The sequence below is a fragment of the Oncorhynchus nerka genome, linkage group LG8 (assembly GCF_034236695.1).
Source record: "Oncorhynchus nerka isolate Pitt River linkage group LG8, Oner_Uvic_2.0, whole genome shotgun sequence".
Taxonomy (NCBI): domain Eukaryota; kingdom Metazoa; phylum Chordata; class Actinopteri; order Salmoniformes; family Salmonidae; genus Oncorhynchus; species Oncorhynchus nerka.
In genome coordinates this window covers 34919685-34936718 of record NC_088403.1, presented here as the reverse complement: position 1 = coordinate 34936718, position 17034 = coordinate 34919685, and the positions used below count along the sequence as shown (strand labels likewise).

Genomic DNA, 17034 nt, shown 5'->3' with positions numbered 1-17034 from the left:
ACTTCTGTCCCTTCTTTGGACCCTGTGTTAACTAACCTCCAGACGAGCTTCAGTGCCATACAACTCTCCTTCCGTGGCCTCCAACTGCTCTTAAATGCAAGTAAATCTAAATGCATGCTTTTCAACCGGTCGCTGCCCGCACCTGCCTGCCTGTCCAGCATCACTACTCTGGACGGTTCTGACTTAGAATATGTGGAAAACTACAAATACCTAAGTGTCTGGTTAGACTGTAAACTCTCCTTCCAGACTCACATTAAGCATCTCCAATCCATAATTAAATCTAGAATCGGCTTCCTATTTCGCAACAAAGTATCCTTCACTCATGCTGCCAAACATACCCTTGTAAAACTGACCATCCTACCGATCCTCGACTTCGGCAATGTAATTTAAAAAATGACTCTACTCAACAAATTTCCTTCCAGTTCTCTGCTGCCAATCACTGGAACGAACTGCAAAAATCACTGAAGCTGGAGACTCATATCCCCCTCACTAACTTTAAGCTCACAGATCACTGCACCTGTACATAGCCTATCTGCACATAGCCGATCCAACTACCTCATCTCCATACTGTATTTATTTATTTTGCTTCTTTGCACCCCAGTATCTCTACTTGCACATTCATCTTCTAAACATCAATCACTCCAGTGTCTAATTGGTATATTGTAATTACTTCGCCACCATGGCCTATTTATTGCCTTACCTCCCTTATCTTACCTCATTTGCACACACTGTATATAGATTCTCTTCAACTCAACTTATTCTTGGCCAGGTCGCAGCTGTAAATGAGAACTTGTTCTCAACTAGTTAAATAAAGGTGAAAAAATAAAAAATGACAGCTTTGCACACTCTTGGCATTCTCTCAACCATCTTCATCTGGAATGCTTTTCCAACAGTCTTGAAGGAGTTCCCTCATATGCTGAGCACATTTCCTTCACTTTCCGGTCCAACTCATCCCAAACAATCTCAATTGGGTTGAGGTGGGTGATTGTGGAGGCCAGGTCATCTGATGCAGCACTCCACCACTCTCCTTCTTGGTCAAATATCCCTTACAAAGCCTGGAGGTGTGTTGGGTCATAGTACTGTTGAAAAACAAATGAGAGTACAAACTGGGATGGCACAAACTGGAATGGCGTATCGCTGCAGAATGCTGTGGTAGCCATGCTGGTTAAGTGTGCCTTGAATTCTAAATAAATCATGACAGTGTCACCAGCAAAGCACCCCCACACCATCACACCAACTCCTCCATACTTCACAGTGGGAACCACACATGCAGGGATCATCCGTTCACCTTCTCTGTGTCTCACAAAGACATGACGGTTGGAACCAAAAATCAGAGGACAGATTTCCACCGGTCTAATGTCCATTGCTCGAGTTTCTTGGCTCAAGCAAATCTCTTATTATTATTGGTGTCCTTTAGCAGTGGTTTCATTTAAGCAATTCGACCATGAAGGCCTGATTCATGCAGTCTTTTCTGAACAGTTGATCTTGAGATGTGTCTGTTACTTAAACTCTGTGAAGCATTTATTTGGGCAGCAATTTCTGAGGCTGGTAACTCTAATGAACTTATCCTCTGTAGCAGAGGTAACTCTGGGACTTCCTTTCCTGTGGCGGTCCTCTTGAGAACCAGTCTCATCATAGCACTTGACCGTTTTTGCGACTGCACTTTAAACTTTTTAGAAATTTTCCGCATTGACTGACCTTGATGTCTTAAAGTAATGATGGGCTGTCATTTCTCTTTGCTTATTTGAGCTGTTCTTGCCATAATATGGACTTGGTATTTTACCAAATAGGGCTATCTTCTGTATACCACCCCTACCTAGTCACAACACAACTGATTGGCTCAAATGCATTAAGAAGGAAAGAAATTCCACTATTTAACTTTTAACAAGGCACACCTGTTAATTGAAATGCATTTCAGGTGACTACCTCATGAAGCTGGTTGAGAGAATGCCAAGAGTGTGCAAAGCTGTCCTCAAGGCAACGGATGCCTACTTTGAAGAATCTCAAATATATAATATTTAGATTTGTTTAACACTTTTTTGGTTAATACATTATTCCATATGTGTTTTTTCATAGTTTTGATGTCTTCACTATTATTCTGCAATGTAGAAAATAGTAAAAATAAAGAAAAACCCTGGAATAAGTAGGTGTGTCCAAACTTTTGACTGGTACTGTATATTTATCTATCAATTTATCTACCTTCTTTGTGAGTCATTGGAAAATCTCCCAGGTCTTTCTGGTTGAATCTGTATTGGAAATTCCCTGCTTGATTGAGGGAGCTTACAGATACTTGTTTGTGTGGGTTACAGAGATGAGGTAGTTCAAAAATCATCTTAAACATTATTATTGCACAGAGTCCATGCAACTTATTATTATTTTTAAAAGTACTCTTCAATAAGTTTTAAACTTCAGTAGTGATCAGCCTAATAGTTAGATAAAAACTATTTGAGTTGTGTGATGATTTGGAGGATGCTCTGCCACATGATTGGACAAGGTGCATCGATGGATATCAAGATAGGTAATACTATTCAGAGCAAAAGAGCAGCAGCTATACTTCGAGGACACTTTGTTAATGATACAGTCAAGTGGCAATAGTTACCACGTCAAAGTTTACTTCTCCAACATTTTCCCATGGTCCTTAGACACACTGCACACGAACTCTCTCATTTCTGCAGCTGGCCGAGCATGCGCGAGTGGCTTTCGGGAATCCGGATATGATGAAAATGTTTTAGTGCAAACTTTTTTCAAGCGAACCAGCAGAATGTCGATGACATTGAAGTAATATTTCAACTTTTCCCGCGCGAATAGCGCGATAAACGGAATCATTGGAAACGTTTTGATAACTTTGGAGATATTTGAATTTACAAGTCGTGCGGAATTTTCCAACGACAAGGCGTTTCACTGTGGAGGAGGGATGGGAGTGAGTCAAACTTGAGACAGGGAGTTGTCATGTTTGTAAGGTACTTATCAACAAACTTATTATACATGTTTACATAGTATGGCTTATGATTTATTCGATAATAAATAACCATATTTATACATTTAATCGACTTAGTTGAAGATTTCCTTTCCGTTTCTATAGTTTCTGTAAGGCAGTAAAGTGGGAAAATTCCACTTACTTTTAACGACATATTGTGGTTTGACGTCACTCATACTCTGCTCTCTATGAGAGAGAACCAGTAACTTGCTCATTTTCGTTTACTTGAGTAGTGGTTTGTTACTCAAGTCTACATTCAAATTTCCAGGGTTGAAGACTAAGGAGGAAAAGGAGGCTCATCTTTATCTGTCGCGTATCACTCCAAGAGGACTGTCTCATGTCCACTGAGACCGTCTTACCTCTGGAAGGGCCTGCTGGGCCAGGGAAGGACCTTCAACAGGAGACAAGTCCTCTTCTCCCAAACTCTCACGGTATGACATTATACTGCATATAAGGGCTGACAACATGACTGTTATGCAATTGTTGTTTATTTAGTTGGTGACGTGTTGTACTTGTGCTCTACATCTCTTCCACTTTCAATTAACACTGTTGTCAATTTACCATTGCTGGGATATTCCATCAATAATAACTTGGTCAAGATGGGAAATTAGTCATCATTGAAATCATGATCTTGTTTTCCTTGCATGTCAGAATCCATCAGTTCACTCAGAACAATAATAACAACCAACATGAACACATTCCCTCTAAATTATATTCCTGTCGTTTTGCCAGACATCAGTAGCTATACACCAGCATTAGGCATGATAATGTTTTCATTATTTCACAATAAAGATTGAAGGAACGCCTTGGTGACTATTAGCAGGAACCACAGCCAATTATAGTTTTTAATTAACTTTCTAGTTGCCCGTAAGATTATCACATGTAAAATAAGCTTGGCCCCGTTTTTTTCCCCCTTCTTCTTTCAAACAGCCACTGAACCGTTACCCATCCTATTTATACCAAGCATCATTACAGCACTGTCAAAAATAGCAAAGTAGGACAGAGTAAGCAATCACAGGGACGGGTGGCAAATGGATTTTTGCTGGACCTTCAAAGCCTTTCTCAGTTAAGACTGGATTTCCCCTCTCTCAGGAGGCTGTAGATGTTCTGAGAATAGGCTAATTTATTTCTAACTGTAATCACTAAATACAGCGATGCATCACACACTGCTACTGTAAGTGTGCATCGATCTGAGAGTGAGGGAGTCACACCAAGACTAAAGACTTGCCATCTATCAGCCCCTGCCTCTGGCTAAGATTGGGCCGTATCTCTAGAGCCACTGTGGCTCATTTATCTATCTTCCATTGCTTACTAAACAGAGCGACAGCATTACAGGCCTGCAACAAATACATCATCCGGCTAAGGAAAATAACATTTGCCATGTTGTGCTGAGCCATTCATCACCTTCATTTCCAGAACAAAACAACATGAAAAGGGCTATGGTTACAACCAAAACATAAAATGAAGAAGAAAAAAAAAAACAGGATCTGGTCTGAAGCAACCGGGAATTTGTTTTTTCAACTATGTCATAAAGATTCCCTGACGAAAGCCATGCAGACTAAACGCATGAGAAATGTAAAACTTTGTTTCCATTGAGTATGCCATACAAATAAAGGCATTTTAATTAATTGTATGAAGAGTGCCTTGGTTCTCCTTTCGTTTTGTATGTCATAAAGGCATTGTAGATGTTTTTTGTTGTTGTAGCCTATTGGCTAAACACAGCAGGAATGGAGACGGCACTCTTGCAATGATCATTTAATGTACAGTATTTGATGAGGGAACACACAGTACTAATAACGTCACTCAGAGAGACGGGCTGACCTTTTGCATAGTTATTGGAGCAGGTTTTTACCTACATACGTTTTTCAATGTAGATGAATGCTGTTTTTATGGTTCTAACAACCTTGGCAGGTAGTGCACAGCCGGGAGTAGAGAAAATTAGATCCAGAAATCTGGCATTGGCTTTTACCTGAAACCCCCTTGCTCCTGACTCTGTTGTGTAACCTTTCGACAAAGGAACGGAAAGGGACAATGTTTTCTCTGGCAAAAATAAGGCAGCCCTGGCCTGGCTTGGCTTGGCTTGTCCTTCTGTCTCTGGAATTAGTATTACGTCCACCGAAGTTGACCTTCTTCTCACCTTTTACATCTGTTTCTGAGTAGAAGTACATAATGCGTCTTTATTTTGACCAGTTGTTGTTCAACGGAGGGCATGCAAACAATCTGTTTGTCGTGCTCTCCCTCCCCCCTTCTTTTTAGGCTAAACAGTTGTTCAATTTCTTATGTTGTGTGCTTTGATCCTAGATGCTTGTGGCAGTAACGAATCATCTGAAACTACAAACCCATCCAGAACACCGTGTCCCAGAGGCACGTCCATTGAAGTACAAAGTCACGTGACGGGGGAAAACCCTACCTATTGTGACCCTGTTCGAAGTAAGTGTTACAATGAGGGGCACCTCAGGAAATCCTGCTATTACGTGTTTGCCCAGATCCTCATCTGTTACTTTAATGGGATCCACACAAAACACAATGCCTAACAATTGTACTGTACACATTGACAGAAACAATGACATGGTGACAGAAATACTCTAAACATGTATAGCCTTGTGCAGTAGCCAAGCCCAGCTATCTTACCTGAGTAATGTTTTTGTCATGAGCATGTTCTGTCAGAACCTTCGGACTTGTCATAAACTGGCATCATCAATCAACACTTGTCACTGCTAGGCCCTGTGGCAGAGTGACGTATGCCTGTTGACAGATGGTCCCTCTGAAAAGTCACCCTCCCAGTTTCAGAGAGAAATGGCAAGATGGTATTGAAGTCTAAATAAATAACATGGGATGAAGTAACATGCACGTTCTCTCATTCTGCCATAATGACGAATAGTTGGCATGTTTCCCCCTGGTTGCTCTTCCAACCCTTCAGCTTTCTGTAGTGTGAGTGAGGAAATCCTATTGTGGTTTGGCTTTGACTGTCTAGGCCCACTTGTTTCACCTTTCAGTGCACTTAAATCATTTTAGAAGGCACGTATAGTGTTTTAGTGTGTTTGCACTGTAGCCATATTTAGAGTGAAGCAGATAACATGCTTAGTTCTCCTTATTTGTGAAAATAAATCTTTCTTACTAGCGCTAACTTTGCTGATAGCTACTTTGTGGAAAAAATATATACTATTGACTGATGTGGTTGTTCCACCTAACTATCTTAAGATGAGTGGACTAACTGTAAGTTGCTCTGGATAAGAGCGTCTGCTAAATCAGGGTTTCCCAAACTCTCTGGTGGGGGCCCTGATTCAAATAATCCAAGCTTGATGATGAGTTGGTCATTTGAATCAACTGTGTAGTGCTAGGGAAAAACCTAAATGTGCACCCAGGTGGGCCCCCAGGACCGAGTTTGGGAAACCCTGTACTAAGTGACTAAAATGTAAATATGCTACCTGGTTGAAATATTCAGTTACTAATGAAAGGAGAGAAGGGGCCATAGCAACAGCAAAGCAATCTGTGGTTATTTTGCAGTTAAGGTGATACACACTTGGTTGTTTCTTAACCCTTTACACTCATACCAGTATATGGGTTGAAAATGTCACTAATAAGCATCTAAATTGGAACATAGTGGCTGTACAGTAACATGCTATACATGACGTCAGAGCTCTGGCTATGTTCTTCACAGCGCTGTATGGATTTCAACTGGCAGGCATTCTGAACTTGAGCACCGTGCTCGACAAGAAGAGTTGAAGGCTGTTCTTTGAATCATTAGAAGTGCATTGAAATTGCTTAGGAATTGTGCACACTTTGGAGAGGTGTGTGTGGCCACTTGGGGTCACCAGTTAGTCCTCAACCAAACCCCTGTCATTTGTTTGTCTTATGACGCACCGACCCCACATTTTCCAGGAATAGTCTTATCATGTTACTGAATGTCTCCCGTGTATTTTCAGATTTCGTTATCAACAAATGCGGCAACATGTATAGAAAATCAAGTGTAATGGTTTGATTCAGTCTTGTCTGGTGAACTGTTGTATCCTCAGCTTTAGTGTAATTGTCCCAGTATCGCCAAACTCTTCCCTTTCAACTGCTACAATGGTTATGCATTTCATATTTATTCTGTAAAACATTTCAATTCCCACGAGTGTAAAGTGTTAAGCAATGTAAATGCTTCCTCATGCATCTTTGTGCCCTTTTGTTCAGCAGAAATAATAGGGGAAACTAAAATAAATTGATTGGAAAGTTCTCACTTTTTTTTTTTTGAATGGAAAGTACATGTCACACCCTATTTACAACACTGAGTCCCACTGAGTTAGAACTGTGATAATAGAAATAACCTGTTCTGTTCTATCCAGAATGTTCTGCCAATTCACTACCAACCAATCTCTTGTCTTCAAGTGTCACTATTAACCCACTCACAATGCCTCTTACTGCTTGTCATTTAACCTGCAAAGTTTGCCAAAGCAATATTTTACACTTAAATCACACTGCTTTAGCCTCTTGGCAAAAGTAAATCTCAATACCTCAAGATTTACCATTTTGAAACAGACTTGATTATCCACGTTACAGGTCTGAATAGTACAGCAGTAGAATCAGAAAAAGCAGCATATCCAACTCCTCTAAACCCCTCTTGTGTTTGCCACTCCATAAGAAGAGTGTGGTTTCCGGCAATGCTAATAGCAACAACAACCCGATTGCTTCCATCCATGCAGTTGTGGTTAGAGGATTGTTTACATTCTGACACAGTAGCTCTTTGTTTCTAGAATGTTAAACTTTTCCTGGGTGCCTTTTCGGTCTTAGGCTAATGACTTGCCATTGGTTTATTTACCGGAGCAGCTTCGAAAAAGGATTTTGAAGCAAGAACGTGTCAAACCAAGGTAGCTACTGTAGCTAGCTGGTGTAGGTAGGATTGTGATGGTCATGGAATTTTGGATGATGGTTGGCCACACTTTCCACCTGGCTACCCCAACCCTGGCTAGCAGCTCTGCCACCCCGTGCAGCAACTGGCCCAAGCCCCCCCTACTTCTCCTTCACCCAAATCCAGACAACTGACGTCCTGAAAGAGTTGCAGAATCTGGATCCATACAAATCAGCTGGGCTAGACAATCTGGACCCTCTCTTCCTAAAATTATCCGCCGCCATTGTCGCAACCCCTATTACTAGCCTGTTCAACCTCTTTCGTATTGTCTGAGATTCCTAAAGATTGGATTGCGGCCGCGGTTATCCCCCTCTTCAAAGGGGTAGACACTCTAAACCCAAACTGTTACAGACCTATATCCATCCTGCCCTGCCTTTCTAAAGTCTTTTAACAAACAAATCACTGACCATCAAATCCCACCCTACCTTCTCCGCTGTGCAATCTGGTTTCCGAGCTGGTCACGGGTGCCCCTCAGCCACGCTCAAGGTACTAAGCGTATCATAACCGCCATCGATAAAAGACAGTACTGTGCAGCCGTCTTCAACGACCTGGCCAAGGCTTTCTACTCTTGTCAATCACCATATTCTTATCGGCAGACTCAATAGCCTTGGTTTCTCAAATGACTGCCTTGCCTGGTTCACCAACTACTTCTCAGACAGAGTTCAGTGTGTCAAATCAGAGGGCCTCTGGCAGTTTCTATGGGGGTACCACAGGGTTCAATTCTCGGGCCGACTCTTTTCTCTGTATATATCAATGATGTCGCTCTTGCTGCGGGTGATTCCTTGATCCACCTCTACGCAGACGACACCATTCTGTATACATCTGGCCGCTAGCGTCCCACCTCGACAACTTCCGGTGAAATTGCAGAGCGACAAATTCAAATTAAATTACTATAAATATTTAACTTTCATGAAATCACAAGTGCAATACATAAAATAAAGCTTAACTTGTTAATCCAGCCGCCGTGTCAGATTTGAAAAAGGCTTTACGGTGAAAGCAAACCATGCGATTATCTAAGGACAGCGCTCAGCACACAAAACATTACAAACAGTTAGCAGTCAAGTAGATTAGTCATGAAAGTCAGAAATAGCAATAAAATGAATCACTTACATTTGATGATCTTCGTATGGTTGCACTCACAAGACTCCCAGTTACACAATAAATGTTTGTTTTGTTTGATAAATTCCCTCTTTATATCCAAAAACCTCCATTTGTTGGCACATTTTGTTCAGTAATCCAATGGCTCAAATGCGGTCACGAGGCAGACAAATTCCAAATAGTATCTGTAAAGTTTGTAGAAACATGTCAAACGATGTTTATAATCAATCCTCAGGTTGTTTTTAGCCTACATAATCAATAATATTTCAACCGGACAATAGCGTCGTCAATATTAATTAAAGAAAGGCATGCTCTTGGGATTGCGCACCAAACAGGTTGGGGAAATTCCACTGGCCTCTCATTGAAACTGCTCATTCTCCCTCATTTTACAGAATAAAGGCCTGAAACAATGTCTAAAGACTGTTCACAGCTAGTGGAAGCCATGGGGAACAGAAACAGGGTCCTATCCCTTTAAATGGTGGTTAGGCTTTCAATGGAAAAACACCCATTTCAAAATAATAGCACTTCTTGGATGGATTTTCCACAGGTTTTCACCTGCCATTTAAGTTCTGTTATACTCGCAGATATTATTGTAACAGTTTTGGAGACTTTAGAGTTTTCTATTCCAATCTATCTATAATTATATGCATACCCTAGCTTCTGGGCCGGAGTAGCAGGCCGTTTACTTTGGGCACTCTTTTCATCCAAAATTCAGAATGCTGCCCCCTATCCCAAAAACGTTAACAAACTTCCAAACGAGCTTCAATGCCATACAGCACTCCTTCCGTGGCCTCCAACTGCTCTTAAACGCTAGAGAAACTAAATGCATGCTCTTCAACCGATTGCTGCCCGCACCCGCCCGCCTGACTAGCATCACTATTCTGGATGGTTCTGACTTAGAATATGTGGACAACTACATATACCTAGGTGTCTGGCTAGACTGTAAACTCTCCTTCCAGATTCATATTAAGCATCTCCAATCCAAAATTAAATCTAGAATTGGCTTCCTATTTCACAACAAAGCCTCCTTCACTCATGCTGCCAAACATACCCTCGTAAAACTGACCATCCTACCGATCCTCGACTTCATTTATGTAATTTACAAAATAGCCTCCAACACTCTACTCAACAAATTGGATGCAGTCTATCACAGTGCCATCCGTTTTGTCACCAAAGCCCCAGGTACCACCCACCACTGCGACCTGCATGCTCTCGTCGGCTGACCCCCTCTACATATTCGTCGTCAGACCCACCTGCTCCAGGTCATCTGTCTTTGCAAGGTAAAGCTCTGCCTTATCTCAGCTCGCTGGTCACCATAACAACCACCCGTAACACGCAATCCAGCAGGTATATCTCACTGGTCATCCCCAAAGCCAACACCACCTTTGGCCACCTTTCCTTCCAGTTCTCTGCTGCCAATGACTGGAACCATTTGCAAAAATCGCTGAAGTTAGAGACTTACATCTCCCTCACTAACTTTAAACATCAGCTATCTGAGCAGCTTACCGATCGCTGCAGCTGTACATAGCCCATCTGTAAATAGCCCACCAAACTACCTACCTCATCCCCATGTTGTTTTTATTGACTTTTTTTGCTCTTTTGCACACCAGTATTTCTACTTGCACATCTATTACTCCAGTCTTCATTTGCTAAATTGTAATTACTTCGCTACTATGGCCTATTTATTGCCTCACCTCCTTAGTCCATTTGCACACACTATATAGATTTTTATATTGTGTTATTGACTACTTTCATTTATCCTATGTGTAACTCTGTGTTGTTTTTGGTCGCACTGCTTTGCTTTATCTTGGCCAGGGCGCAGTTGTAAATGAGAACTTGTTCTCAACTGGCCTACCTGGTTAAATAAAGGTGAAAAAAATGTAATGTATGTAATGCACTACTGGCAAGTAAAATGCATCACTTTCATCTAAAAATAACAGTTTTAATGTAGTAGTTGTAGTCACCCCCCACAGACTGAGTGTTTGGGGAATATGAAAGTGAGGGAGACGACAAATCTCCTTTTGAGGGAATGGTACAGGAACATGTTTTAGTCACTTCAAATAATGATGATAACCTAATCTGTGTATAGAGGTTCTGTTTAGCAAATTGAATGGAAATAAAAATCTTTTGAATATACAGTTAGCTTACAGAATGCAATGTTGGATATCCAGGGCGAGGAGCTGATGAACACTAAACTGGTCTGGTTGATTCTAATGAAGCCCTGACTTACTGAAACAGGAAATCATCTGACTGACCACACAGTGCCAATTTATTCCTTTTTTTCTTTCATCCCTCTGTCCGATTTCCAACTTGTTGGGTGCCCTAGGCTGCATGTGATTTGTCTTGGTCTGTTGTTTTTATTAGCATGAATCAAACAAAAAAGCTGGCGCTTGTTACTTGAACATGTTGTCTTTGTCTTAAAGGGTAACTTCGACCCTAATTTCAACCTTTGCCCAAACCCTTCCCCCCCAAACAAATGCATTCAGGTGAGAAGTTGTGGTTGGGGGGGGGATGCTCCTAAATATTAATTTTGTGGGTGGGTAAACTTAGTTGTAGCTGATCCCAACACTTTCTCACTAAAACATACTTACCAGAAGTCCACTGGCAAACTCTGATAATCTAATTCTGTGCATTGCGAGTATATTAGGCTCTAGACAGTTGGCGCACAGTGGTAAGGTGCTGAGTTCTTTATCTATTGCCATCTGCGGTGTAAGTTCAAATCCCCCATGGGGCACAAAAAAAAACTATGGAATGTGGACTCACATTTATTGCGTTCTTGCTTTAGGAAGAAACAAATTCTCACCTTCAAAATGAAAATTAGGGTCTCAATTAAATTTGCAATATTGAAGTAGCTCTTTTTCCAATGGTCAAATTAACTCTCAGATCGTTCTTGGGTACTGTATGAAAATCTACAACTACAATCAGGGCGACCCCTCACAGGTATGGTTTCACTTTTCAGAATTAAAAGTGGATGGGCACAGGAAAAATATCTGCTCTTTGTGGGATTAGAACTCACAACCAGTGAACTACCTATGAGCTGTTTAAGCAGACTGTTCCAGTTATAGAGATTGGGAAGCCTTGAGGTGGTACCACTCAGCACATCTAGAAGGGAGTGTATTTCATACTGAACCCGTCCATTGAGATGACATAGAGGAACCTTCTCAAGGTAGAGTTAATCCTCTAAGGGCAAAAAGAGCTAGATTTTCTACTAAAAGACCAAAATATCACTTTTGCAATAAACTGTTAAAATGAATACCGGAATTGACGAGTTTCACTACAACTTAGCCGAAAACATCTGGTTTTCGCTGAAAAAAAGTTATTTAATTAGTTACTCTTTAACAGTTAAACTTGTTTATTTAGCTCAAGTTATTTCTGACATTTTTTTTTATATGCAAAGTGTAAAGGGCATGTATCTTCAGGTCACTGTTTCTTGTTAGAGCCCTTCAACTATAAGGCCCCAGTATGTGGCAGCTAGCAGGGTCTTGTGTGGCTCGGCCCCTAAGGGAATACACTCAGCTGATATCTTCTCCAGGCGGCTTTGGCTCTGCAGGTCCGGGCCTTAAATAAATTGCCATGATCTAACGCCAGTTTTAGGTGTTTAATCGCCACATTATTCACTGTGATTGTCAAATAGTTGGAAGTGCTCTCTCCGTGGATAAAGAGACGTGAGGTCAAATGACATGGCTGTCGCCTTGAAAAGAAAGACATTAGTGTGGCCTTTGTGTGAATCCCTGATTGTGCTTTTACTCGGGGAGCTTCAAGGTTATTACCCGGGTGTAGAAATGACCTTTAGGAAGTTTAATATTTGACACTTCCAATGGTAGATGTATGTCGATGAATTATTGTTCCGCTGGTGGATGTTGCAGAAGAGCTTTCTTCTTGCTTATTGATGCCTCAATATAGCATCTATGAAATGAATGCAGAATAGTGGGACATGCAGGTATCGTCATTGTTTTGAATAGTGTTGTGTAAAGATCAGTTAGACCCAAATGCAAAATGTGACATCCTAGTTAGTATACAGGGTAAGGTCCTGTGAACTTCAGAAACTATTTATATATATATTTATATATAAAATAAAAAAAAATCTCAGTTTTTTTTGTGCTAGTATTTCTGCCAAAAAGAACAGCATGGTGGTTGTTGTTATCCAAGAGCTAAATCTTTATTGTAATCCAGTAGACCCCCGTCTATACTGAAAAAATGTCTAAAGCAAGAGCCCATTTAAAAACAGAGGTGTAATTTTCAAGTGATTACTTACCAGTGGGTCATGGAATCAAAAACAGTATAAATAGGGTGAAATGGTAGCACAGGGGTTGATTAAAATGGCCATTGTAATTCTACCTCTGTGGTAATTATTTCCTCATTGTCTTGTTGTAGATGGATTTCATCTGGGAAATTTCAAGCATTCCAATTAGCGTTTCCAGAAGTGTTGAAGCCTATTCATTGTGGATGTTTTAAACAAAAAAATAGATTAGATACAGTGTCTTCAGAAAGTATTCAGACCCCTTGACTTTTCCCACATTTTTTTAGGTTACAGCCTTATTCTAAACTGCGTACAATGTTTTTTCCCCCTCATCAATCTACACACAATACCCCATAATGACAAAGCAAAAACAAGTTTCTAGAATTTTTTTAATCACATTTACATAAGTATTCAGACCCTTTACTCAGTACTTTGTTGAAGCACCTGTGGCAGCGATTACAGCCTCGAGTCTTCTTGGGTACACCTGTTTTGGGGAGTTTCTCCCGTTCTTCTCTGCAGATCCTCTCAAGCTATCAGGCTAGATGGGGAGCGTTGCTGAACAGATATTTTCTGGTCTCTCCAGAGATGTTAGATCAGGTTCAAGTCCGGGCTCTGTCTGGGCCACTCAAGGACATTCAGAGACTTGTCCCGAAGCCACTTGCGTTGTCTTGGCTGTGTGCTAAGGGTCGTTTTCCTGTTGGAAGGTGAACATTTGTCCCAGTCTTGAGGTCCTGAGCGCTCTGGAGCAGGGTTTCATCAAGGATCTCTCTGTACTTTGCTCCGAAAGACATGCACTGTCAACTGTGGGACCTTTTATATCGACAGGTGTGTGTTTGCCTTTCCAAATCTTGTCCGATCAATTGAATTTACCACAGGTGGACTCCCAAGTTGTAGACACATCTCAAGGATGATCAATGTAAACAGGATCCACCTGAGCTCAATTTCGAGTCTCATAGCACAGGGTCTGAATACTTATGTAAATAAGCTATTTCTGTTTTTATTTGTAATAAATTATCAAAATATACTACCAACCTCTTTTCGCTTTGTCGTCGTGGGGTATTGTGTGTAGATTGCTGAGGATTTTTTATTTAATCCATTTTAGATTAAGGCTGTAATGTAACAAAGTGGAAAAAGTCAAGGGGTCTGAATACTTTCCGAAGGCAGTGTATGCACACCTCCATTTATGTACTGAAATCTCATACACAAATATTTCTAATATGTGGATATCAGATATCACTGTCATAATTCAAACACGCAAGGTTTTTGGCTATGGAGAACCAAAGATTGATTGTTTTGCGCTGTTGGAGGGAGGATTTGAGGACTCGTGAACAAATTCAAATTATTGTCAGTTTTTCTAATAATAGTAAAACATACAGGCCTAGATCGCATTCCCTAGTTTACCTGTCTTCTTGGAGCAGTCAGAGCAGGTGTGCACAGAGCTCCATTGTATCAACTCTACTACAAAGGCTCTGCTGCATTCCCTGAACATTAATGCCCTAGTGCAGCTCCACTCTGTTGGCTCCCAAACCAACCCCACAACACAGCACAGGGGTAGTGCCTTGGAGCAGAGAGAGGGAAAGCTCTCTCGCTCTCTCTCTCTCACTCACACACACACACACACACACACACACACACACACATAGGGGCCCACTTCAAATGAGAGCGGTGCAGGGGGGATTACTTGGCCTCTAACAGGGTTTTGGCTCCGACATTAAGGTTAAAACCCTTTTCTATTACAGAGATCTCGAGTGATGTTGCCCCCACGGTGTTTGCAGGTTCACCACCTCTCTGGTAGGTCATTCTGTCAGGGCTCTGATCACTGGACTGTGACTGGGGACCTGGCTGGGCTGGTTCCATTCAGACAGTGCAGACGGCGCTCTCCGGCTAGAGCTGAAATCAATACGGCCGTCTCCGTTAAAAACCCACTCAGAGGCAGACTAGCACCTCTGTCCCCTAGTCTGATCACACAGCTTAAGGCCCTGATTGGCACCTATGAAGACAAAGACCATTGACCCACAGCTGTCCCATTAGCTCTGGTTAATGCTCAGATTGATACTGAGCAAATAAAGGAACCATGTCTATAGATATTTTTTATAGACTGACTGCCCCATACGGACCCTATACCTGCTGGCTGTTTTGGACGGCTCAGTTTTGCCTAGTTTCTTTTGTCGTTTTTTGTTGTTGCTGTGTGTTAATTTGGAAATGATTTGTCCTCCTCAGGTGCTGTTAGTACAGTAATGTCCTCCCTCCAGATGCATTGTGCACCGTTTTGAATTTCAAACAAGTCAGTTTCCTGTGGAACTTGTGGCTAACTTCAGCAAAGAGATTTTGAAATTGGTGGAATCTGTGAGTCATCGATTTCAACTGAAATTGAAAATACTCCCCTTCTCCTTACCCCCCCCCCCCTTCACTCAACTTCTCTGTTGCTTAGTTTTGGTTTTGAGTCGTCAGAGAGAGGGTGGAGCATTCTGCGAGTATAGAGTCTGGTAGCTCCCCTAGGCCTGCTCTGAGTCACGTCATCATTGTTCTTTCTAGAAAATGTGGTAGCTGCCTGTGTAAAGCCTAAATCTGTGCAAGATGTGCACTTTCTCAAACTTGTGAAGACATTTTTACATTTGATTTTACTACATTCCTCTTTTGCTCTCAGATGGAAACAGATTGGGGAAGAAAATGGGGATTTGATAACGCTTAAGACAGAATCACAGCGCAGGTCTTTTTTTCTATCTTAGATGAAAAGGAGGGAGAAAAGTGTCATTCTGCTGCACTCAGGTTTTAAGGCTGTGGTGGATGCCCTTGATCTGTTCTGTTATGCTACATTAGCACCACACAAATTAGCAGCACACAATTCTACACAACACAAGAGGGGGAAAGAGAAGAACTTCAATGCTTTTGTCATTTGCACAATGTGAATGATTTTCCTGTGATTAATTTAAGAGAAAAAGGCAGCTCATTGGGTGTTTTTAATGATTTAGATAGCAGCCAGACATTCATCTCACCAAATGTTCCGTTTTGAAATCGAAGGATAATTGATGATCGGCTCCACCTTCCCCAAGAGCGCTTGAAAGGTTCAGGTCGTCGAATCAAGCTCTTGTCTTTCAAGTTGCCTTCTCCACTGTAAAATGTAATTAAGCAGAACAAGGTCCGAAGGGGTTATTTTTTTTACCCCTCAATCAGCGGCGAAATGACCAAATTTGAAATTAGTAAATCCCAGACGCCCTGCTTTCTTGTCATTGTTATCAAGAGCGTGAGAGCGAGGCAGTCTAAAATGTGGAAGGAAAGAGACTGGAAACAAGGGAAAGAGAGGATGGCTCAGAATATTAAAACACCCAAGTGTCAGATCACGACAGCAGGTTACATTTGAAGACCTAAATTTGAATGATAATTTGTCACAGAGAATTAAGTGTGCCACGGTGAAAAAGAGCTGAGTAATAGTGACTTATTCCTCATTCAAAACGGCAGGAAAATAAGACATGAGTGTAGATATGGGTGTTTCTCCAGGAATTAGATTCTATATTATACAATACCATCAGAATAGAGGATAGGGGGGCTAATAGAGTTAATACTTCTGTCACATCACATGTCACATCCTGCTGATAGAGTATCCTATCAGAGAAGGTAATTTAGTTCCCTCAACAGGCACAGATGGCCCATCGCCACTAGGCTAAGATGAATAGAGCTGTGATCAGTTGGAAGGTTACTTTTTTTTTAGTATAGGAGTGATCTGACATTACCACGACAACCACCACAGAGTCATCCTGATTGTTTTATTCTGTTGAAGCAAGATACATTTCCCCTAATTACTTCTTAGTTAAAAATTATTATCATTGT

The 17034-nt window shown here is 41.3% G+C and overlaps 1 protein-coding gene across 1 annotated transcript in view; it reads left to right on the top strand.

Moving 5' to 3' along the window:
• The first annotated feature begins 2686 nt into the window (after positions 1-2686).
• LOC115133192 (myoD family inhibitor domain-containing protein-like) overlaps positions 2687-17034 on the top strand; it is a 28422-nt gene continuing 14074 nt past the window's right edge. The window contains exons 1-3 of the mRNA XM_029666181.2: positions 2687-2960; positions 3246-3408; positions 5279-5407. Coding sequence (XP_029522041.1) covers positions 3315-3408; positions 5279-5407 — 223 coding nt within the window. The 5' untranslated portion in view covers positions 2687-2960; positions 3246-3314. The remainder of the gene's footprint in view (positions 2961-3245; positions 3409-5278; positions 5408-17034) is intronic.